Raw genomic sequence first — 26,172 nt, 5'->3', positions numbered from 1 at the left:
TGGTAAGGAGGAGTTTCTGGTGAACTTGGAGAGTAGCTGAGAGGCTGACAGTCTCTGCAGACTCTGGACAGTCAAGGTGACATGCATTTGGCCACAACAGAGAGAAAGCAAAATCACCTCAGTGAGATCAGGGAGAATATATCTCTCTGTTTTTACTCACGTCTAAGTCAATCTATTTTGAAAACTTGCACTCAGTGTATGTAACTGCTGAAAATAAAGAAGCCTGGACACATTATGTAAGTACAGACTGTTAGATCTGTCTATGTTTAAAAGGATTCAGTAATGTTTCAGCTCTTGGTTTTGTTTTTTTTTTTTTTTATATATATAGAGAGGGGCAAAGAAAAGTGCTTTGCTGAGAACACTTCCTCATCATCCTCCTATTGTAATTTGTGCAGTTATTCTTGTAGGGCTGGATACAGAGAGGGTAATCAGGCATTGGAATGGCCTACCCAGAGAGGTGGTGGATTCACCATCCCTGGAGGTTTTTAAGCAGAGACCCTTAGTGCCATGCTATAGTAATTGGAGTTGGATCAGGGGTTGGACTTGATGATCTTGGAGGTCTTTTCCAACCCAATCTATTCTATGATTCTATGATTCTATTCTATGATTCTATACAAGTCTGTTTTGCTATCATAGAATAGTTTGGGTCACAAGGGACCTTGAAGAGAATCTGATTTCAAGCCCCCTGCAATGGACAGAGATACCTTCAACTAGACCAGGTTGCTCAAAGCCCCAGACAGCTTGAACACTTGTACTGTCTTTGAACACTGCCAGGGCATCCCCAACTTCTTTTGGTAACCTGGTCCAGTGCCTCAACACTCTCGATCTATATTTATCTACCTATCTCTATCTTCCTAGAGGGTAAAAGAATAGAATTTCAGATAGAAGTCAAATAATCCCTATTTTCCTCACTGTCTACCCCGCGATGCACTTTTCTGATTCATGGTTCTGCTTTTCCTATATGTTCTTCCCTTTCAGAATTTCAGTGGAGCTGTTGCCTTTAATAAGGGGATAGTCTATTCAAAATACACTTTAGGTGGAGTCCCCATCCTGCATATATAGGGCATGGGCACTGTTTGGGAAAAACCATGCTCTATAATTTTACCTTCTTGCTTCTGCCACACAAAGGGAAGTCAAAAGGTTTCCATCACTTCAAAGGGAGAGAGTTTTTCAAGTTGATATTCTCCAGACCCAACTTCCTAGATGACAAAAGAAGGTTTCCCCATGAACTGGAAGAATATCCCTCACCTGCTGATCCTATAGCAGCAGGGATGGAGGGGAAGAGCTATGGATTTCAGGGACCAGAGGAACTAGACAACACAAAACCTACAGAAATTCACTGTAGTGCTCCTGGTCTGTATGTTTTCTGCTGAACTGTCTTCAGAGGTAAAGGGAACAGTATTGAATTAATTGGGTCAGTTTATGTGTGGAAGAGCAGAACCAATTAGGGCTGTGTGGGAATGCAAGTGTAGTAGTGGGAAAATCCAGTATATTTAGGGAGTAGAATCAATTAGGAACCTGCACTGGAAGAGCAGGGGGATTGTCCAGTTATAAGACACTTCACTGCTCTAGGGGAATGGAAATGCTCTTTTTTTTTTTTAGATGATAAGGAGGCAGAACAGAATGAAGTAGGTAGAGCAGAGAAAAAATTGAAAGGAAACTATTCCGTTCTCCCAAATTCCTTTATCTGAAATTAATTCCTCCCCTCCCAGGGGAGGAATTAAATGTCCTTTTTCCATTTTTAATGCAAAGGCAATTGAAAATGATATAATAGGTAGAAATTTCCTTGCCTTCTTCCCAAATCCAAGGACCAATGTCTCCCTTCCATTTCCATACACTGGCATTAAATACATTGGACTGGAGTGTACGTTCTGTTATTTTCTTTCTTTGTATAAACTTCAGTAGTGGAGAGAGAGGAGCTACAGATAAGCCATCTCAGCAAAGGGTTGTCTTTCTATGCTGAAGGAGACTATATGAAAGGTGTTACCACCATTCCTGAGATTGCTGATTTACCTATTTCCAAATCAAACCTGCTATGCAAATTTGAACGCAGTTGTTCTCAGGGAGACTTGATGTTAGCAAATATAGATTCTGTTTATATATACTCCTTCATACATATTTGTTTTTTCATATATCAGTATTTTGAACTTCATGACACATTATGTTATGCAGTATATTTTCTTTTAATTGGGCCTGTCTAAGGAACACAAGTATTATAACATTATTATAATAGTCTGAGGTCTTAAGTTTTGCAATGTAAAAAACTTGTAACTATGTAAAGATAAGATTGAGGAAATAATGTTCTCTCAAAATGATAGAAAAAAGGAAGTACCCATATAAAATGAGGGCAAGCAACAGCGGGTGGTTTATATTATACTTCGATAATATTTTTCTCTCAGATTAGGAGCCCTAAATACAGGGCTCTTCAATTCCTACAAGATACCTTTGGCAAAACCTCCAGACTTTTAAAACTCTGATTTATATGTACATATGCACATTTTAAAAAAGCTTTCTCAGTACTATAAAACCTACAAGAAAGAAAGAAAGAAAGAAAAAAATTATCAGCCCTTATCCAAATTTTAGTGGGCTGTGAGTCTTCCAATGTAGGTGGGCGCATGCTGCTTGGCTACTCAGCCCTGTCCTGTGGAGGACCTGATGTCTTCCATTTGTTCCCCTCTGCATTACATTTCCTGAGCTCATTTGCAGCTGTCTCCATTATTCACAGCTCTGAACTGATGAAAGGAGAAAAGAAAACATATGTTTTATCTGTATGTTAACTGTGAGAAGGTTTCAGGCGGGGCAGTGGGCAGGACAGATGTGGAGATGGTGACCCTTGCTGTTGCCTTGCAGGAATGTCAGCTCTGCTGGAGAGGAGGCCCGCAGAAGAATGAGGGAGTGTGATGGCCTGACAGATGCATTGCTGTACGTGATCCAGTCTGCTCTGGGGAGCAGTGAAATTGATAGTAAGGTTTGTCATCTTTGTCTTTTCAGGAGCAAATGCAGGTGTTCAGGTACATGGGAACTATAAAGTGACAGGTTTTTTGTGCCTTATTTTTTTTTTAAATGCATTGTGAAGGATGACTTAGCAAAGCATAATTTAGCCCATCTTTTCTTTTTACTTCTGCTGATCTGTGTATTTTAGTGTGCTAAGCATTGTATTTGTGTATACCTGCAGAGTGTGCACAGGTAAGCATGTCATCCTGAGTTGAATTATTGAAGAAGAAAATATGATAGTGGTTTAAAAAGAGCAAATATGTCATATTCCATGTAAAGTTCCTTACATTGCTCTGCCAGTTTTACCTTAAAATTTATTTTTTAGTAGTAGAGAGCTAATAACAGTAAAGTAGGCTTAGAAAGCAAACAAGCAAAAAAAAAAATTGTCCCATTAATAGGCAGTTTTGCAGGAAAGCAAACGTTATTTCTTCTCTGAAGAGGATCAATGAATGCTTTCAATAACAACTGTGTTAAGATCCCTCATAATGTCAACTTTACTTCTCTGAAAGTACTCCGTTATGAACAAGCTTCTCCAAAGGTGAAAGATACTGCCTAGTTAAAAAGACTCCAAGCATTTACAAACTGAAGATTTGTAATACATTAAGGTATTACAGAGAGGAAAAGAAAGGCTAGTTTCTTTTGCTTCCAGTATACAGTGCTAAATTAATTACAGTTGCTGCTCTAGGGCAACCTTGGTCCATTTGCAAACTCCGAGGAATTGCAGGAGAGCAGTCTTTTATGCAGCAAGATTTTAAAACACAGTGGGTTTATATTTCCAGACGATTCTTCACAGAGTTGTACGTGGACCTCTATGGGTTTATAGATCCAAGAGGGACAATCCCCAGAAATCTCTGGTCACTAAGCTGAATCAAACAGGTGAAAATTGCTTGTGAATTCAGGGGACAGAGAGAGGAATTAAGAGAGGTGCTGGGCTAGCAGTATGGCTTTGGGGTTTTTTTAAGACAAAAAGCACCCCAAAAATTCCCACAACCCATTAGTCTGTAATCTAATGAGAAGCACAAGGAAAATGTTCAAAGGTGCAAGTGAAGAAGGAGTGAAATCTGCCACCTATGTGGTTATAAACAGCTTTCTTAGTTTGTAGGGTTCACCCTAAGTGAAAAGGTGTTGATTGCATTTGAGCCTTAGAAGTTTGCTTATCAGTTTTAGTTTGAGGTAAAATTGTCCTCCTGATGGACTCAGCTTATGTTTTCCAAAAAATAAGAATTTTAAATGCAAAACTTATTATTTTTAAAAAGAAAAATTAAAGTTTAGAATCTTAATCAACAAATGCAAACCTTCAACTTAAGCATATTGTGGCAAAACTGAACAAAATTCATGTATGAGTATGTTAAAGAAAAGTCAAAAAGGCAGCAAACATTTTAAAATATTCATGGTCACTGTGATGTCTGGAAAGCTTTCAGCTATGAAAGGTGCTCTAAGAACACTTTCTACACACACACACATGCACATATGTGTTTTTTACATGTGTTTACATATTTGACCAGAGATTTTAAATTCGTAGAAGTGTGTTGTGAAATTTCATCTTTGTTAAAAAATAGATGAATAAATATTCCTGCATAAATGAATCAGAATTAGGTGTTGTCTCTGGAACTTAGTGTCATCACAAAAAATGTGTGCATACCTGGCAGAAGCTCATACAGTATATTAAAGTAAACGAAGACCCCTCTTTTTGCCTCACTGGAAAATATGGCAGAATACGATAGAACTGAAAGCCTCACAGTTATTCCGTTCTACGTTAATGGAGCAGCAGTGCTGGGATGTAGTGACTATTGCTTTTTATCTCCGGGGAGCATTAGAAACATTTGAAATAAATATAGATAGATAGAGAATGGCTTTTTTAACCAGGCTTTCCCTGCCTCCAGAAAATTAAGCTCATATCCTTCTTATTAGGGATAATCAAACCCAAATTGAACCAACTAAATGAGTAGGTTTCAAGTCTAAACTGAACTTCTTTTAGACTTGCAGAAATTATTTTGAATTATAAGTGAATTTTCCTCCAGTGCATCTCATCCATTTATGGATTCCTGCTTGCATCTTCCATAGAAGGCATAACCTATTAGGGGGAAAAATGGATGAAAGGGAAAGGCAGTACACAAGATATCTATCTGCTAGAAGCAGTAAAAGCAATAAGACTCTCAAATTTCTAGTTTTACATCTGGACTCGAGAAACGTCATCTATTCACGCTACAAGTACTTGTGAAATAGAACTGAGATCCCATTTTTCTAGTAATTTACATAGAATTTCTGCAAGAAAAAAAGGTTATTTCTGGTTTTAAAAGTATAAAACTAAAGACAGAACCTATTGCCTGTTTGTAGCACTTTCTGTTCACTGAGGTGGGAGTTTGCTGACATTCTGAGTGTTCAGATTCTCTTGATTATTTTTTACCTCAGCATCTATATCACATGGGACTCCACTGTGAAATTCTGAATGAAAATAAAAAAAAACACCCAGAAAAATATTGTCCAGCCTACTGATTTGCTACCATAAAAATTTCTAAATATCTTAAGCTGGGGAGCACTCAGAATTGTGCTGGGAAAATGTATGTGCAAAGATAGATGAAATTCCTTCTGCTTTGTATACAAAGTGAGCAAGGGAAGGATTTTAACTTTTTTCTGGTTTTGTTTTCTGTATTTTTCTTTTTGTCATACTTTTCAGACCGTTGAAAACTGTGTGTGCATTTTGAGGAACCTCTCATACAGGCTAGCTGCAGAAACATCTCAGGGACAGCAGATGGGAACAGATGAACTTGACGGATTACTCTGTGGTGATGCCAATGGAAAAGACACAGAGAGTTCAGGGTGCTGGGGGAAGAAGAAGAAGAAAAAGAAATCACAAGATCAGGTAATTAAAGTTATTGCAGCTGTGTTGTGAGTGGTTGAAGTGCCCATCATTTAAAATATAAATAATTAATCCACTGTATTAGAAATAAAGTGCATGATGCATAATATACCAAACTGTTGCCTTTGTTAATTAGCTGAGAGCTTAAAGTGGAATATGGCTCTGGAGTAATGAATTTTGTTTGCCTGAGAAAGTTGTACATTATGTGGCGCACCTGGAAACTATAGTCATGAGTACACTGTGAACGCCATAAATACTGTAAATGCACTATTAAAGGAAGCAATTTATAATGAAAAGTGTAATCTGCATATATTTTACACTGTACTTCCACATAGCCATGTATGTGTAGAAAGGCCTTGATGAAAGCAAACATCAGTCTATATTTGTATACTTATTTGCTTCAAAGTTAGCCTTGGACTGTGCCTAGATATGTGTTGGGAGAAAACTGTACAAGACTGAATCAAGCAATATGATTGAATGTTAAAAAAGCTGTATTTTGAGATATTTCATATTGTTACCAAACAAAGATTGAAAAGTAGTCTTGATATTTTCCTGAGGTGCTGTCGGTTATTATTTTGTGTGGGTTGATGTTCAAAGTGTATTTTTCTCCATTTTTTCCCACTAAGAACTTAGAATTTGGGGAATGCTGACTGTTATATTGCAGAGAAAGATACTGTATCACTAAATAGCAGTGAGAATGGCTACTGCTTTATGAGCTTGTAGATGGCCTGTGCTGGCAGCAGGTAATTTTCCATCTCTTCCTACACTTAGTCACTTTTTTGCATTTTAATTTATTTCTGTTTCAGATTGCTCAAAGAAAATATGTATTTGAGTAAGCAATTAGGTTCACTGGGTATTTGAATAAATTATGTAAACTGGTACTGAAAAATATTCCTGAGTTCATAACGCCAGATTTCACTAATGTGGAAAAGTTATAGGAACGTTAATAAGCTAAAATTTGGTTACTGAAAAATGCAACACTGCTGACTAATAAGACTTTAATTTCCCCCACTCTTCTAGTTAAACAATTCTGTCATCAGATAACTTGAATTTATTATGGACTTTTGTTTGGATTCCTGTATTAGGCTGCAGTGAGATTAAAAATGCCAAAGTAAACTAATTTTACTCCATAAAGCAGTCATCATCCGTGTTCCTGAATTAACAGTTCTCACACACTATGCTTGCAGTTATTCAAAGTGCAGGAACAAAAAATAGCATGTCTGGATATGAATGAGTCACACTACAACTTGTCTTGCTCCTTGATGCTCTGTTTATGAACGCATGTGCACGCATACTATGCAAAGTCTTTTGTGAGTCTTCCTTTTTTATTTCTTCTGTGACTTTTGGGTTTTAGATTCATACTTTTAACTCTGTACAACTGACTGTTTCAATGTTCCTGTCAGGCTTCTCTTTACATAAAAGGATCCCTGTAAAAGATCTTTCTCCTCCTCCAGGCCAAAGAACTAAGCTTTTTTGGCTGATTACCTTTACAATGTACATTATTCTGCCTGCTCTTACATATCTTTTGTCTGTTCCTATGAGCGGTCATTATCAGCACACAGCATGGTAAAGGTCTCTTCAGAGCTGTTTGTGTTTCTGTAATTGAAGAGTTTTATATAATTTTTAAAATCCAAAGAGAAGTAAAACTATCCACATATTTTCAGGTTTATGATTACTTGGCCTTTCTGTGGCAAGGACATCAATTCCAGAACTGATTTCATGGTTCAAAGGATTGCTTTGCCTTACAAATATTACAAATATTTTTTCTAATTATGTTTTCTGCGTTCATGTAATTTCTTTGAAATTTGGACAGCCTCCTTCATCTTGCCTTATACAAGTCCTCACATGTGGATTTTACATAGTTTAGGAATTTTAAGGGGGTCTTGTGAGCCTTATGCATGATCCTTGACTGTTGTTGACCATACCAAATGTTTTGAAGTATATTATCAAGTTAATATATTATCAAGTTAACTAGAATGCCGCTAAAAACGATAGCAGTGAGGTCACCATGCTAGAAACAGCTCTCCCAAGTTACCATTAAAAGTGGAAAAGAAGTAACTGTGCATTTATACTAATAGCATAGAGCAGCTCAAACTGTGGTAAGGGTAAACGGAGGCTTTTTGACCATTTATTTTGCAAAAATAAGTACACAAGTCTATTCAGAAGCTTTTTTTATGGAAGCCACCTTGTCCAGTTGTGTAAAAAAAGTGTTCTTTCTTCTTCTTTGCTCTGTCACTGTCTTGAGGCTTTTCAGGACCACCTGTAGATTCATACTACTGAAAAGTAGGAATAACTGGAAACTCACGTTATTATCCTCTAGGCTATGTTGCAGGCAGGAATACTCTGTTTACTATTTCTCTGTGTGTCAAGAAAAATCAGTATTCTTGGCTGGTTTGAGGGATTTTTTTTTTTCCAGGCAAAAGTCCCTAACAACAGGATCATATTGATTTCCTCAGTTTAGTTAAAATACACTAAGCTCATGAAAACTTCCTGCAGGAGGATTAATTTCCCATATCCTTTCACCATACATTGTCTCCCTATGTGCTGACAGAAGCTCTGTGTGTTGCACAGGTACCTATCAGTAATCTCATTGTTTTTCTTCAAGACTTTTAAATATTTCCAAGTAATGCCTTTCATAATCTCTTTTCAATTGCAATGCTTAAGCTGTTACCTGCTGCTTATTCTGTCCCTCAGAACAGATCTCGTGCTCCCCTTGGGATGCTATTTTTAGAGTGTTCATTCCTTTAAGTGTCTCAACAGCAAAGCTTTTGCGCTCTACAATATCTTATAGTTCTGAAGATCATACTCATGATGGGCAGTGTTTTACATGTAAATAGTGAAGGGATACCTATGCAATCTTCATCGAATGCAATGATTTACAACATCTGAAACACTGGAGTCGCAACACACCACCATGGATTTGGGATCTGTGAAAGGAAACTTCAGAGAAATAAAAGACAAGAAAGATACTATAGTAATCAGTTACCCAGATGCCCATGAAGAGAGGGCACTGAGCTTTAAGCCACTTTTAACAGATCATTCACACTAGAAAATACAAACCTAGATACCTATCAGAAAATTGGGCTCATTATTATTGTCACTTGTTGACACACAAAATGGAGTTCAGCCCTGGGTTAAAACTTCAGTCATTTACCTGTGTGATTCCTTTAATATTTGAGAGTTTTAGCTTTCTGTTGGGCAAAGGACAGGGCACAGATACATCTCTGAGTTGTGAGACCTCAGGGAACTAGTGTCCAGTCATTGCTACATTTTATATCCCCAGAAAGTATGTGCTGAACGTAGAGGTATTGTTCCTTTTTTGGCAGTGAGTGGGGATTTTGAATAACAAAATTGCTGTTTCATTTTTTCTCAGAAGGTAATGTTTACAAAACTGAGGCGAAAAGAATGTTCAGATTTTAGTGAGTGCAGTTTTGAAATTTTCCTATTACATTATTGCTGTTGCTTCGTTTCTCAAGTGTGTATTTTCTTGAACTCCTTTAATTTATGCATTTGTGGGGGTTTCTTTTAATTTTTAGATTAAAGTGTCCAACAGTACTAGTAGCAAAACTACTGTAAATGGATAATAATACCAGATGTCTCAATTTAAACAAAGGATGTGGATGAAGCTGCAGTTTTCCATACTTTAAAGAAAATCCCTTACACAGCTAGGGAGTGTGTTTCTTAAACCATGAAACAGGAGAAACTTGACATTTAAGTCAGTTTCTCATTGGCTTTCTATATAATGAAGGTAAATGTTAATTTTTTTGATTTATGACTTAGGAAACAATTATCTCAATTTTTCTAGGTTATGTTTCAGTCACAGGTAAGTAACTTGAAGAGAAGAACAGAACTGAGTGGTAGTACAAAATGTGGCTTCTTTCAAAGGCCTTTCAATAACAAACTGGAATTTATTTTTCATTTATGACGTCAGTTGTCTATACTAATGGCAACTTCCCTACATCTTGAAATCAAGTAAGAGATGTGTCTTTGTTCAGATCGTAGTTAAGTCTAATGACACCTTTCAAATTACTTTACTTAAGGAGTTCCCTTAGGATCATAGGAAACAAATGTTCTCCTCATTTCACGATAAAGGTGGGTGGTGTTAAAAGAACCCACTCTCTTCAGTGGTTTACCAGAGCTCAGAAAGGTTCCTGAGGCATCTGCTTTGTCACACAAATTGAATGCTAGAAGAGACCCAAACCTTCTAAAGATTTGCAATAAAAGCTAGATATAGCATTGGTTTTAATTATGGAAAAATAGAAAGCAAAACTTCTGTAAAGGCCTCAGAAAAAATAAGTGAGACTCACCTGACTTTATTTCTGTCTCAGACCTCTAGGACTTGTAATTCTCAGCTGTAAATGTTGTTCATTAGTTTCTCTCTGCTGCTTACCTGTGACCAGCTTTTACTGAACCCTCACCCCAATAAGCTCTCCTGCTGTAAAGGCCTTCATTTCTGACTAGGAGCTTGTAGACATCAACCTGTCTGCCTTGTATTGAAAAATCAGATGGAAACTGATTTTTCCACTGCTGAAAATTTTGTTCCTGCTGTTGGTATGCTCATTGCTTACCGACAGGTTTATGCTTCAAGTTGTGCTAGACACAAGAATTATGATAAAAAACAGTTAGGGAAAATAAGGCGTATGGTCCAATTTCAGTAAAAAAACCCAGGGACTTGTCGTTACTCCTTCTTATATTTCTTGCTATCCAGCCCATTATGTATACGTGTGGCACTATTTTATTTATTTTCCTTTCTTCCCTAAGAAAAAACAGGCTGACTTTTTGGCTTCATGCTCCTCTCAAGTTCCCCATCTGTGATCATTCTTGTCAAACCAGAATCTAGCCCAAAGTCTGTTTTTGATTGGAAGTGACACGTTTGAAATGAGCCTGACCTTCTTTTTCACCTTCTGTCAGGAGCCTTAAGGTATAACAGCAACATTTCAAGTTATATATCATTATGAATTGACTGGCACACCTCTTTAGCATGCTTGCTAAATGGCCTATAAATTCTTCTATCCAGATGAAATAGCAGGTTTAAGGCAATAGTATTTCAAAAAGAATAAAAAATAAACCTGTCAGATATGTCTTTTCATGTGATGAGACCACTATTTTACCAAATGTACTTCAATGCTCCTACAAAGCCATACCAAACTAATAAGCACAGAAACAGAGATATGGTGGTGAGTCCTGGGTTTAACTAATAATCTGAATGAGAAGAGGGATGAAAGGCTGTGTTACCAGTATGCTCTTGCTCAGGAGGAGTATATTATTTCTACTTGTCGCTTCTTTGTCTTGCACAAGATGTTATGCCAAGTATTGAGTAGAATCAAGAATCAACTATCTCGAACAGCTCTTTACAGAGCTTCTTGACGCAATTTCTACTTTCTTGCTTGCCTACAGCATCTTCACATATACTCTGTCAGCCTCTCAATATTGTGTATGACCAGTTTGTTTTCAAAGTTTCAAACTACAGGGTTATTACATATAATTTGTATTTGTCATTTTGTGGAATATACTGCAAAGCCAATCAGCATCCTATGAAGAGGAGAGGTTATGAGGAGAAGGGGATGTAGTGACATGTTAAGGACTGTTTTCAACTTCATCCTCTTTTACTTGGGAGGGTTCTGGTTTTAAGCAAAGATAAAATGCACAAATTCAATTAATTTTTTTTTTTCTCAGCTAAGTGTAATAACATCAAAAAGTTGAATAAAGGCATTGACAATTATTTTAAGAATGTAATATATAATCTAAAGTACAATTAAGATTTATTAGTATCTGAGATTATTAATAATGATTCAATGCATTGAAATATTTTGAAAGCATTCCAGCCACCTTTCCCATAATTGTAAATTTTGTTTCATCAAACTGGGGAAGGTACCATTATTTATGCACTAAGTCATGTCCTCTCCCACTATATTCTTGTAGTCCCTGTGTCAGTTGACACCTTCCTTTATATTCACTACCTTTATTTAGGCCTGGATGTCTAAACTGAAGTTTGACCTGATGTAAATAGTGGCATTCCTGCCTCCTTTGTATCAGCTGCCTGGATTCTCATCGTCCCTGAAAGCAAGTTCTGTGATTGTAATGAATTTCTGTTGCTAAATTTTTGATTTCTGCTCTTTATGGCATTGGTCAATGCATCTCTTGGTTTCCAAAAGAGGTTATGGTACTGACATGTCTAGGGACACCTGGCATGCACTGTCACAGCCAATAAGAAATGCAGGGTGAGATATAAGTGTCCTCTTAGTTTAAAAGTCTTTGGCATTTCAAAAATGGTTTTAATGAGCACCCTGTAATTGCTGATATGAATTTTGCCACTGCTGGTACAAAGAGCATTATCAAACTACCTCAAGTGTCTAGAACCATTGGAGAGAGGTCTGAATGGCTTTAGACCTTGCTGGATTTTGTTTTCATTTTTTCCTAGACTTTCTTTTTTGAGTAGTGGTATTTTTGCACAGACTGGGGAAAGGGAGTATTCGTATTTAATACATTAAAATTAAATATTGTTGTTTTGTTATCACAGGAAAACCTACTGTACCTATGATACCTATGATAACAGTAAACCCTACCACCTGGAGATTGTTAGTATAAAAAGTAAAATTTTGAGAGTGTCCTCTTGCAGAGTTGAAACCTTCCCTGGTATTCAGTACAATGGCACTATAAAGATTTGCTTTCAGTAAAATGAGAAAGGTGGTGGTAGATAGTCTGCTGTGTGGAACAGGAGAGCATTTCTATGAGTTATCTTTTTCTTCTCTCAAAGTTCCTTCATAATATGAAAACTTTGAAAATTTCATTAAAGTACTCTTACTCTTAAAAGTCTGTTGTTCTTAAAAGATCTTGGTATTTGTCTTTTTATTTTTCTTGACTTTCATCCTTTCTTTGCACCAGTCTCAGGAAATGAGCGATTTATATCTCACCCACGTAACAAACAGTTTGTCAGCTTCAGCAGCAATATATGTGTGTAATTTCAGCTGACGAAGGGAAGCCTGGAAGGAATATTTTTGTATGACTTTTTTTTCCTCTTTAGCATAAGCTACGAAGAGTAATTGCATGTAGTTGTTCTCATTCTCCTACCACAGCCCCAGTCTGTCTCAAATAGACCTTACTGATCATTCCTGTTGGTCTGCAACAATACAGTAACTGTTCCAGTAATTTACTGAGTAGTTGTTCAGCACACTGCCTCAGTTTGTTAATATTAAGCAATGTGAACTGCAAAGCCACTACTGCCATGCCTTAGCCTCCATTTCAGATGGAGTCTATTACCAGTTTGAGGAAAACTTTTTTTTTTTTCTCAGGCAGTTGATGTTTGTATTTATAAAATACAAAATAAATGGAGGAAGATCACGAAAACCTCCTTTGCGGTAGTTTTTTTTTCTGATCTGTCTCAGCTCTACGTGCCCTGCAACAGTTGGGATGTACAGCTGCAGGCACTTGTCTCAGCTACACAAAAGATGCCAGAAGCCATTAAGCCCTTTAATGAAGAGCAGCAGGTTTGTTATGCAGGTGTCGTGATTTAACCCCAGCCAGCAACTAAGCCCACACAACCACTCGCTCACTCTCCCCCAGTGGGATGGGGGAGAGGATCAGAAGCATAAAAGTGAGAAAACTTGTGGGTTGAGATAAAGGAAGTTTAATGGGAAAAGCAAAAGGCACACAGGCAAGCAAAGCAAAGAAAGGAGTTCATTTATCGCTTCCCACAGGCAGTCACATCCCCAGGAAAGCAGGGCTCCATCACATGGAATGGTGACTTGGGAGGACAAAGGCCATCACTCCAAATGTCCTCTCTTCCTTCTTCTTCCTCCAGTTCACATTCTGAGCATGGCACCATATGGTATGGAATATCCCTTTGGTCAGTTGGAGTCACCTGTCCTGACTGTGTCCCCTCCCAGCATTTTTGCACCCCCAGCCTCCTCACTGATGGAAGGGGTGAGGAGCAGAAAAGGCCTTGATGGTGTGTCAGCATTATTCACCAGTTACTAAAACATCCCTGAGTAATCAACACTGTTTCCAGCCCAAATCCAAAACATACTCCTGTACCGAGTACTGTGAAGATAATGAACTCTACCGCAGCCAAAACCAGCACAGCATAGTTGGCAATGACATCCTCCCTGTGCGTGCCACTCAGCTGCTCTGGGCACACACTCCACATTTGAAGAACAGTGCTGGACATCTTCCAATGTCACTGAATTTCCTATGCCTTTGCTGCACATGCATGTGTGGTACTGAAGATTTTCATCATTATTACATGGACCCTGAGGCATCACAGTGTCTTGAGAAAAAGATCTTCCCTCACAGCTGGTGATAAATTAATGCAATCATGCTAAAAGTGAGTTGCAAGAAGAGCAGGGAAATGCAGTAATTTGTCTCACTTGTTTTTTTTAATGTTTTCTCATTACTGGGCAGAATGGCAAAACAACATTAAATATTAATTTATCTGCTAGATCATTTCTAATGCTGTATGTGTAGCAGCACAGCAGGAACATGTATATGCAGCTCTATATCAGCTGATTCTAAGTAGTCCATGGGATTATAAGAGTGTAAATATGTGAGCTAAAAACCAAAAAAAAACACTCACATATGCACAAAAAAGGGATTGGGTGTATCTGCACTTTATGTATTTTGTCCTTCAAATAATATAGTAAATACCCTGTGCAAACACTCTTCAGTTGCAGAATAAGTCCATAGTTCATGCAAATAGTAATGTAGTGAGTGAAGACCTGAACTGGTGCCCTTGGACATCACAAGTCTTTTCATTAGTGGACTTACTAAGGTACAAAGCCTAAACCTGGTTTGAGGTCAGATTTGACCTGTAAGATATGTTTCTCGTTTGTTTTCCAAAAAAAAATCTGACACTGCAAATGATTGAATTCCGAAAATTAAAATAAGAAGCAGGCTTTAATGTATTTTTTATGAGCTGAAGAGAACTCATTTCTGGCAAGGCTGATAATTTATAAGGAGGAAAAAGGAGAACTGAGCCACATACAGTGAAAACTTATTGGTTTAAAAATTTCAAAGACACAGCCCTATAATAGTGTCATTTAAAGGCGTTGTTTCTCCAGAAGGCATTTGTCCTCTAGTTTCTCAACCATCACTGGGTATTGCTATGCCAGTTCTTTAAACTATGGTAACATTTGTCCAGTGCAGTGTGTTTCACCCCTGAGCAGCTTTCTGATTTTCAGTAACTGCTCATGTGTATGAAATGGTCCCAGTGGCTTTCCACTTGGTGTTTCTTCTGCTTTAGTTTAGAAAGAAAACATTGTTTTTTCTTCTTAAAGGTAGTAATCTCACAAAACCTTGTTAAAATTGTGTTAGTTGTTATAAGGTAAGACTTGATTGATTGTGCCTTAAACTATATGTATATTTTTAGTTATCTTAAATGATGATTGATACTTCCTCAAAACAAGGGATTCTAGGTCTTTCCCAGTGATAGTATTATTGTGCTGTTTGATCATAACTAGTTAAAGTGTTGCAGATCTAAACGAGGAGTTAATTTGACTTATGCTATCTTTGTATGTCTAGTATATATTTAATGCTATGTTACAGATTTTTTATCTACATAGTCACAATAAGATGTAACCCAAGGCATTTAAAGGTTTACTTTTTATTGTATTGTGCAATCTGGACATGTCAGAGGTGTTAGACAAGATATTTTATAAAGAAGTTGAGGCTTGTTTCTAACAGTGGCAGTAGGGCTGTGAATTATTTAAATCCCTTTATCTGAACAAAGCACAATGAAATATACAATAAATATATAGATAGAAATCCCATTTAAAATTTTATTGAAAATACATAACACATCTTACTTTTATTTAAAAGGGGAAAAAAAAAGTCCATGCATATTCTTTTAAGATATTTCATGCTTAGGTGAAGTGTGTGTAAATGTTGTGTAAGTGTTGTATGTTCCACTGGAGAGATGAATCCCTGTTTGCCTGGAACAAAGTTTTTCTTCCTGGTAAGAGTGGGTTTTGTGCAATAACCTGCTAGTTATCCAGGTTTTAATATTGCACGTTTTGAATATCAGATTTGGGTTGTGTTCATGGCAAAACTCTGTATGTGATGAGAGGAAGAGTCTGTTTTATGAGAGGTGGTTCTACCAATTGCATTGAAGTCTCAGACTGTATGGCTGGCTGGCTGAATGCCTCCTGCACTCACACTGTGAGAAGCCAGAAGTTGTGCAACTGAGGAAGACTTTTCACAATTGTGCCTTCATGGGATGGAGGGCTCATGGCCTTGAATGATTTAGTTTTCCATAGGAGCATTTTGTGTTGTTTTTCTCCTCGTGAGAAAAGAGAGATTGCAGAGAACTAAGCAGGATGCGAAAAGGGAGAATCTCTGCTTCCCATGCAAGTTCTAGATTTGCCTCTTAAGATATGGTCACTGGGCTTCTGTTCCCACCCAAAAAAAATAAATGTTATGTCTGCTAAAACACTGTGATTTCTGCCAATGTTATAGCTCATCTATAAGGAATGTTGAGTAGGAAATTTGGTTCCTCTATGAAGTAACATGATGTGCAAAAATTGAGAACAGCTGTTTGTTGACAGATACCTTCACATGTGCAGACATAGATGTTATAGCTTAAATTAGGCAATTCTCTAGTATGTTTCGCTGTTCCTTACTGACAGTCTGATTTGCATTTTCCAACAGTGGGATGGTGTAGGACCTCTCCCAGACTGTGCAGAACCACCCAAAGGAATCCAGATGCTGTGGCACCCTTCAATAGTCAAACCCTACCTCACACTTCTTTCTGAGTGCTCAAATCCAGATACGCTGGAGGGGGCAGCAGGGGCACTACAGAACTTGGCTGCTGGGAGTTGGAAGGTAGGAATATTAACCCAGTATGTATTTCTTTTTCAATTCAGAAACAAACCTACAGATGACAGCAGATTGGTGATATAAATGTATCTAAATGCCTCTGGTTGTGGAATAACATTCTATTTTCACAGAACTATCTGCAGTCAAATTTGAGATAATATTTTAAGTCCTAGGTAGTCATTCCATAGCAAATGTCAGCATGCAGCAGTGAAGATCACATTGGTCAAGTCAAGTATGAAAAATTGCCACTGAAACCAACACCCAAATGAGGAGAAGCAGTTCTTTATGAATCTGGGTGACAGAGCCATGAAAAATGAGCCAAAAATGCCACCAGTGGCAATCAAATGAAACTGTACTGTTTTGTCACTGCAGAAACTGGTTGACATTCTGTCTCTTAGGAGAAACCAGAGCACAGCAGAGCAAGATATAAATGCTGTGACACCAACACAAATAATCTTTCCATCTACTTTTTTTTTAAAAGTAAGACAATAAAATACATCAGCGATATGGTTAAATATTTACAATGAGCAAGGAAATGCTCAATCAAGCCACTCTGTTCCAGCTAATACTACTTTTCAGTTATATTCAAAAGATCCATTTTTATCTCTTGTGTTATTTGTAGTGAGTAAAAAATTTAAGAAAATACTTCTAAATTTAGAAGAGATGAGTAAAATTCAAGATAACAATGAGCTTGGTTTACTTTTTAGGGCAATTCCTTTGTTACTTTCCTGATGGTAACCTGGTTTAATTGGATGAAAGTACTATCTATGTAATCCTGTGGTGTAACTATAATGCATTGGTTTAACTCTCAGCAGGAATTTTTCTCATTTACTATGAAAACATTCATGTGTGTGGAAATGCAGTTATCAAAGTTATGTCTCAGAATGTATCCTGTTGGAGTATAAGCAGTTGGGCATGTGATATGTAAATACCAATGAAATTAGGCATTCATTTTGAAATCTGAGGGCTGACACAAGAAATTGGGGGTTTTTTCCCATAAAGTTTTATGGGAAGTTGGGTTAGCACATTCACTAGATCTTCAGAGGAATGTGATTTGAGGTTTTTTTAGCATTGTGTTCCACCAAACTTATAAAATGGTTTTGACTGTTGCATTCAATGACATGTGAAATGATTTAACAAAGTATCTGTCCAGTGATTTTTGTCCTATGAAGTGCTATGTAAATACTGTGCCTGAAAATCATTATCCTTTTATTTTTCTCATATTGTAGACCACATCAGATTGTGTAATCCTGGCACAGAAACACAATATGTGTCTTCTATCCATCTGGGAATGGGTGTAGCCCTGGTCCAAATGAGAAAACAATGCATGCATATTTGCCAGGACTTAATAGAAGTGCTAAAATCCAAGTGGTGCCCCTTCTCCCGTTTCTAATAAAGCTGTATACCTGTCATCCTTAGTTGGCAGAAGTGTACAGGGAGAGGAAGGAAGGCTCTGTGGAGCTCTTTGGTGAGCGCTGGCTTAGAAAAACTGTTTTGAACTTTAATACTGTCTGTGCTGATACCATGGGAAAAGCTCAGTTTTTCTCGTATTGCTCTATTTTTCTGAAGATTCACCAATTCTATTACAAGGGATGTGCAGACACAGAATGAATATCCTTAATTTCACATGTCGTACTAGCCATTTTTGTGAAGGGAGTAATCCTCTTTGGGGATTACATAAGCATTGATGTTTCCACCTTTTGACCTCTCCTTTCCACTGCTGCAGTCTAGTTATAAAATAACTGAAATAAAAGATAGAGAACTATTAAAAGAAGAGGTTATTCCTAAGGGAGATTTTAATTTTTTTAGTTCCTCCAAGAAACTGTAATTGTATAAAGAATGGAAAAAAATTTCTTTTTTTTTTTCTTTTTTAACTTGAAATCTTTCAAGAACTTTATGATGGACTGCAAGAGAGAAGAAGAGGAAACTGCATGAAAATAATCTTGCTATTAATATTAATAGCAAAAGCTGTTGTGGGCTTTTTCCAATTAGCATTATTTTAATGCCAGGAGAATCTGGGAATATATGAGGCACACAGTGCACCAGATATGCTCACACACTACTGAAGATACAGTCTCTTCTGAAAAAAATACAGCACAGTTGATGTACTTGCATAATTCTTTCCTGGCTGTTTCACCCTTTTGGTTCCTCTGGTACAAAGCTGTCTAATCCTCTTGGGCGACCACGAGGTAACATTTTTAACACAGGCAGTGCTTAGCCAATGCTATTACAGAGGGAAAGTGAGCTGATAAAAGGAAGCCAGAATAATTTTTTAAAAATAAAAACTTGTGTAGGGGATTTAGATGACTGTCTACCACTAGAATTAACAGACGATATGTGTCTAAATCCCCTAGACTACTTTCGAGAATTTCAGACACAAAAAGAAAGCAGTAGTATGTAGCTTTAAGGATTAATAGCTCAGAGAGGCTAAAAGTTTTCATTATTTCAGGGAATATAGTTTCTCAGTGATACATACCCACAGAATCAACACATGCACATAGTGAAACGTAATCTGTAGAACATTTTTAGCACTGCTTCGGTTGCAGGAATTCCTTCTTAAGCCAGATACTAACATAAAAGAAAAAGCATCACATATGTATATTTGCATACATTTTTTCTTCGTCAAAATTAAACACTTTTGACTAAGTCTTGCCATATATTACCCATCTGCAAAGTAAAACTTGGGGTTCTTTTACAATAACTAATGCAGTACTTGGTCCATGCAATTGTTATTAGAACAAAGACAATCTATAATGAAGCAGAAAGGGAACATTTTGGTGACAAGTATATTAACAGGCCCGAATGAAAGGTTATCAATAAAACAGGATTTTGAGGTATGTGGAAAATGTGAAAATTTAACCTGGCATAGATCACATCTGTGTATGTTTACTTTGGTGTATATTCTGGTTCTGAAGAAGATTTTGACAGTTTATATACAAAGCAGAACTCATTTTGGAAGGGGCTTTCCCAGATGAACACAGACATTGGTTCATCTCACTATTCTGCATCAAGATGTCATTACACAAGGACGACACTGGTATTGGAATCTGAAGGAGAAGAACCATCTGTCATGGAAAATTACATGTGTATCCTTACTGAGATCTCTTCTTTTATTCAGGTTCTTACTTGTTGCACCCATGCAAAATAGAAATGCTGTTCTGGAATAATATCTATGGAGACAGTCAAATATGTAAGCCTTTGGGGAAGATTGGACAAATTAAAGTTTATCACATCACTGTCAGGGTACCACTTCGTTTAAGGTCTAACTGCTGCCTTGCACAGTGACCTGTGACACCAGCACCAGGTCACTGCATGACCCCATTCTGATGGGATTGAAGGCTGCTACTAATACACACTCGAAGTACAGTGCCACCTGACACCCTATGGGTCAGTTTGTCAGCACTGTACCTGCGTACACCTACCACCTTCTGCAGAACTCAGCTGATACTTGAGGTTTCAGAATCACAGAATATTCTAAATTGGAGGGGACCCACAAGGATCAAGTCCAATTCTTAAGTGACTGGCCCAATCAGGGATCAAATCCATGAGCTTGGTGATATTAGTACCATCCTCTAATCAACTGAGCTAATCTCAGAATCTGTACCTGGGATTGGGTGGTTTTCTGTTTAAAGGGCACTCATTGCTTCCCAAAATATTTTATCCTATCAAATCATAATCATGTTAATTTCAAGGTATCCTAAACATCCTGCAAGGCAGAAGGAACAACATGTGAAAAGGATGGCTATTGGTTTTGGCTTTGCTTCCTTTCATTGCCACACTGAGATATTTTCTTCAAAAAACAGACTTTTTCTAATTATACTTAACAGGAACTTGCATTTTAAAGCTGCTTAGAAATATGAAATAAAAATCATGGGAAAATAAATTCCTCATCAATCTTAGCTGGAGTTTTCCCTGAACAAATAAAGTTTGAGACATTGCCTCTGGAAGCAGTGGAAATTCTTTACTTCCCATTAGGCAGTGACTTTTCATTGGGAGCTCTGTTGGTTATCTTTGCAACTTAATTTGGATTTAACCAAATTTGTGCACAAATAAAAAAAAAATAGGAGATTTATTGACTCACTCAGCTGTATTCTGAAGACAATTGCCCGCTTATTAAGAAGTCTCTCCCACTATAACCCTTCAAACCAGAAGTTCTTTCTGCAACCTCATATCATTATTTATTTCAATACCTTGGATTAAAAAAATCACATTGTTTAAAATTACAAGAGTCATTCTGTAAAATATGATCTTTTTATGTGTAGTCTGGATCAGTATTTTTCCTCAGATGGTGGGAATAAAAGTGGCAAGTTCTTTCTAATTTTCACTTTGATCAATAGGCTATTAATGCATTAATCTCCTGAGCATGTAAAAAGTTATATGCCAAATGTCCTAGAGTTAACAATGTCAAGAATCCAAGGTTATGTCCCTTCTGAACAAAATTAACCTCTTGGGAAGAAAGGAAATATTGGGACATTATTGGGATATTATTATGTCTGTCTTTATGTATCTGACAGCTGTATTTAGGCTGATGTCAATTTATTTGCCAGAGACATTACGATAACACTGCAACGCATGTTGCTGTGAACTCATAGAATCATGAAAGAGCTGAGGTTAGCAGAGACCTCTGGAGGTGACCTGATCCAACCCCCTGCTTAAGCAAGGCTACCTAGACCCAGTTGCCTAGGATCACGTCCAAATGGTTTTCTGAATGTCTCGAGGATGGAGACTCTACAACCTCCGCTGGCAACCTGTGCCGGTGCTCGGTCACCCTCACAGTGAAAAAGCAATTCCTGCTGTTCTGCAAAACTCCTGTGTTTCAGTCATTGCCCATTGCCTCTGTCCTACAATATTATCTTTTCTATTACATGCAGCTGATAACACAGTGTTATCACCACAGGCAGAATTTCCTTAGTTTTGTGAAACCCTTAAAAATAATTTCTTCATTCTTGTGATCCTATTTTGTTTTAAAATACTATAATAACTTCTATAGGTAATACCTATCTTTTAAAACCAGGAAACAAGATCTACTATGTTTCTGCTGACAACATAATGGGTTACATTAGAACAGATAGCACACCTGCTCCTGGCCTTGGTTAGTCCCATCTGTGCATCCAATCTTCTGTATCAGTTACTTTTTCCTGAGCTCCAACCAGAGCTCTCTGTTCAGCCAGGCTGGTGGTCTTCCCCCTGAATCATCTTTCAATGCTTGGGGATGACTTGTTCCTGTGTTTTTAAGACTTTCTTCTTGAAAAATGTCCAGTGATCCTGGACTTCTTTGCACTTAAGAACTGTCTCACGAGGGACTCTGTGAACCAGTCTCCTAAACAGCCCTAAGTTTTGCCTCTGAAAGTCCAAGGAAGCAGTTCTGCTGATCCTCCTCCTTACTTATCCTTTGACTCTGCAACATGAGGAGCAAGTGCTGCTCTGTTTAAGTTATGTCAGTCTCCTGAGACTATAGCATTCCTTGGCTAGTTCTTTCTAGCTCCTTTCCGTTCAGTTCCATGGTTGATCATACTCAGCAGGGAATAAGAAGCCTTTTTGGTTAGAAAACTGAATCTCCCTGCCTTTGATCCCCAATATGCAGGTACAATACCCATGTGAATGGGCTTTATGGGTCATTGACCTGATCTTTTGAGATAGCTAGATGCTGTCTCAGTCTTTGTTCCTTAGACAAGCAACTGCATTGATTTTGTTAATTCTGACCTAGAGCAATTTGACTCTCATGGGAACAAGAGTTCCATTAAGTAAATTATTAGATAAGGAAACTGAAAACATAAAAGGGACCAATTTAGATACAAGGTCAGTGCAACTGCTTCAAAGAGTAGTATGAGAGGAGTTTCAAGCTCCTTACCATCCAGACACTTGCAGATAATGAGTAATTATTTTCTAAAGCAGCAAACATCTAGGTTATCAATCTTCTCTTATCAGGCAAGGACATATTTTGGGTTTCTTGCCAGACTTTTCTGATTACTTCACTTATTTACAAATGAACCCTTTGGAGTTTCATCAGGATGTTCCAGGAGAAAGCTTTTTGGATTACAGTGATAAGCCTTACTTTTGTTTTCTCCAAAATAATAGTATTATGAATCTTTATGGGATAGGATGGAGAAGACCATTTATAACACATCACATAATCAACAAAGGCAGACTTTTTAAATAACCAATGCTTTATTCCATCAGGAATTCTTACTTGGGTAGAAACCCCCCATAGATGAGGCAGCATCAATTAATACAGGGAAATGTATTGGCTCTATAGGAAGGAAGACAACATTGAAGGGACAGGACAATATTGAAGAAGCAAGACTTGCTGCTGCAGATACTTGTATCACAGATACCATGAGGAAATCAACATGGACATCAGTATGTGGAATGGGAGCACAGTAGCTTATGATGACATAATGTTCAGCGTAGTCCCCTATTATAAGCAGCTTGGTTCCCACGAGATGTGTCACTTCTGTCTTAAAGTGTTTCTTTTTTAATTATATTAGTTGCAATGTTTGAAATACTGATTATAGTGGTTCTCAGATCATTCTAAATATACAGTACCTGTACTGCAGAACCAAGAATGATGAGGTGCAAGGGCAGTTCCTTCTCACTTTACCTTCCTATTTAAGATAACTTCTGTGAACACTGTTGTTTGTTTGTTTGTTTGTTTTTAATTTATTTTTTTTTTATCTTTACCCCCTGGATTTTTTCCCTTCCCCTTAAGCTTGACTAAGGTTGTGGAGCAAGAGAAGAGTGACCAATTAATGCTTTTTTCTTGTCCCAGCACAAAGATGTAGAGAACTTACTGATGGCCTACCAGGTGGAATAATTTCTGAAACAGAGCACTGCAGTCGGGGAGCAGAAAGTCCCTGGGAACTCTCTGCTCTCTTCAGAAATTGCAGAAAGATAAGCAAGATTTCAGAACCTTGCTCTGTCAGGTGGTATGACTTCTTAGGGATCTTGGTAGAGTTATTTGAGTAAAGTAGATCTTTAATTTTCCAAGTAGAATATAAATTTTTTTTCCTGATATATATGTTACATTGAGCCTGATCATACAGAGAGGAATATTAATCTTTTATTATTCATCGATCTTTGATTATTCAACATGCAGTTCTTTTTCGTGGTCTATTGTTTCAATACTGTTAGCAGATAGACCCTTTCCAAAGGCTTTCCTAGCAGACCTTTCCTGATTCCCTTGGGAATTCAGTTTGCTTTGTCATGGTTGATACCCTGATTTAACTTTCATGTTGTTGTTTATGTCTCAGAAATTCTCTTTAATTTTTAATATCTCAGTAGTCTTTGGGTCACAGTGCTGAACTATACCAATACAATGCAAATTCTAGTTAAAAATGAAATATGTGATGAAGTATTCTGGAAATACTTCAGTAACACTGATATCAATGGCAGAAAAGTGAATCCATTCAAAATACCAAGTCTACAGTTTTGATATTCTTTGGATTCTTTGCTTTATTACTGTACTTTTTTTCTTTTTCATTTTGTGCTGGAAATCTTTTTATTGTTTGCTTTGGTCTCCTATGTTGATGCTTCATAGAGGAACAAAGAAAACCGTAAGAAACACTAAGTCACATGAAAAGGGGAGATTTCCTTGACCCTTAATGATTTGTTTTTCTGTCAGGTGCCCCAGGTAAACCAAGACCCTTGTGCCCGACCAGTCTGTCAGCATGTTGTTATGGGAACCCTTCACTGAACAATCCCACTGGATTGGAGGGTCATTTGACTGCCCTTTTCAGGGAAACGTAAGGGAGACTCCTCAGCGGATCTTCCCACTTTATTTGAATGTGTTACCTGCTGCCAGCAACTGCTAGTGCATGTAAAGGACTCATTCTAGTAGTTTATGAAATAACACTCTTTATTGATGCAGATTGTGACAGGTTAAGGTTCGAAGATTGCTGGTGATAATACCTGAGTGCAAAAACGTATTTACAACATACAAACAAACCCTAATCCCTGTTTAAGTGGAACTTGAGTGACTTTAGTCATAAATACTTTTGTTTCTGATTGGTGTAAAATCCTTTCATTTCACTTTTAAAGATACAGTCAAAAAAATATAAGGCACATGCCCGGTGGGGTGTGGTCATACCTTGGAGGCAGGTAACTTTGTGATGGAGGTGTGCCTTAGTATTACTATTAGGCTTTAATGAACCACGTTCATCTGAGGAGAGAGATTTTGCCACAATTGTTGGCTCAGCAGCAGGACATCTTTTATCTCCCTAGGTTTAGAGGTGCTATGCGGTCTTATCAACTGCAAAATACTACTATGTTCCTCTCCCTGCAGCGATTTCCATGGAGGGAGGCAAAGGCATCTCCACTCCACCCTCCGTTCCACACCCCTTAGCAGGTGCTGATTTTTGTATGACGAGTCATTGTGAAGCATATTGACTGCATTCCATCCAGGGAGTAACAGATGCATTTTACTCTATAATTTCTATACCGTTGTAACTTCTGTTAGGCTGTGAATATAACTTCTTAGTTTCCCCTAATTTTAACCCTCTGGCCATCTTCCCACACACCGAAAGGAGTTAATTGATTAAAAGCTTTTCAGTTCTTCTGAAAAATATAAGTAAGTTGTATCTAGATTAATTACTCTTTTGTTGAGTTTAGCCTAATATAATCTTAATCCCTAGAGGCATTCAGTTCTGGAAAGGGTCCTTTATAATAATAACTGACAAACAAAAAAATAATTTTCAGGTATACTGTATTTTTCTACTTAATTACTGTGATACAAATAAAAAGGGAAGTACTAATGGAAGTGGACATAGAGCTCCACTATGTACCTTCAGAGTGATGTATGGTAGTTATGCCCACCGAATTCAATTATCAGTAAAGCATATTCATGCACAGATTGTGGCTCCTTTGCTTGTCTCCAATAATTTAGACTCAGTAATAACCTTAACAACAATAATGATTTTATTTTATTTTCTGGCTCCTTGTTTCCTCTAAAGTGCTTGCGGTTCCCACAGGAGTGCTTTCATTTTACAAACTGAACAGTTATTTGATCATTGACACTGCCACTGATTTGTGGAGTAACAGGATGATAAAGTATACTGGCAGAGTACCTCATTTACTTACTGATAGGCAACAAATGCTTTGTCTCTTTTCTTTTTTATGAGTTTTCATCTCTTCGCTTTTATACTTCACTGAGCTCCTATTAGCAATTGACCCACAATGTGGAAATGCAGGCGCGTTCCATGATGGCTTTAGGCAAACAAAAAGATCATCAGTATACTCAGGAGCAAATCAATTTTTCCATTCTCTGCAAGCATAAAATAGCCATTTTGAGGCATCTCAATTTGAGCTTTCCTGAAATCCTCCCAGCGCAGCATAATTGCTTGCAGAGACTTGTCCTAATTGGCAGTTTAAGGAAAGAGAACCAGACAGTTCTTACCGCTTTCCACATGGAAAGTTCTCCAGAGGCTGTTGAAACAATTAATAGACATTTCTGTCTTTCTGCCTAAGGTTCATGACTTGAAACAGCAGAAGAAATGATAGCAAATCACACATTG

At 37.5% G+C, this 26,172-nt stretch overlaps 1 protein-coding gene across 14 annotated transcripts in view; it reads left to right on the top strand.

Annotated features, from left to right (window-relative positions):
* The window catches only part of CTNND2 (catenin delta 2), a 644,208-nt gene that overhangs the window by 548,820 nt on the left and 69,216 nt on the right, over positions 1 to 26,172 (top strand). For all 14 annotated transcript variants that reach the window (XR_003571787.1, XM_027889023.1, XM_027889022.1 and 11 more), the window contains 3 exons: positions 2,851 to 2,968; positions 5,672 to 5,857; positions 16,496 to 16,669. Coding sequence is in view for 13 of the 14 variants with exons in the window: in XM_027889023.1 (XP_027744824.1) it covers positions 2,851 to 2,968; positions 5,672 to 5,857; positions 16,496 to 16,669 (478 nt within the window). In the remaining variant the exon portion in view is untranslated. The remainder of the gene's footprint in view (positions 1 to 2,850; positions 2,969 to 5,671; positions 5,858 to 16,495; positions 16,670 to 26,172) is intronic.

Source organism: Empidonax traillii, unplaced genomic scaffold (assembly GCF_003031625.1).
Source record: "Empidonax traillii isolate 1590-97213 ecotype Southwest subspecies unplaced genomic scaffold, ASM303162v1 scaffold249:size1902748, whole genome shotgun sequence".
Classification (NCBI taxonomy): Eukaryota; Metazoa; Chordata; class Aves; order Passeriformes; family Tyrannidae; genus Empidonax; species Empidonax traillii.
The sequence above is the reverse complement of the archived record's forward strand: the minus strand, read 5'-3'. Positions and strand labels throughout refer to the sequence as shown.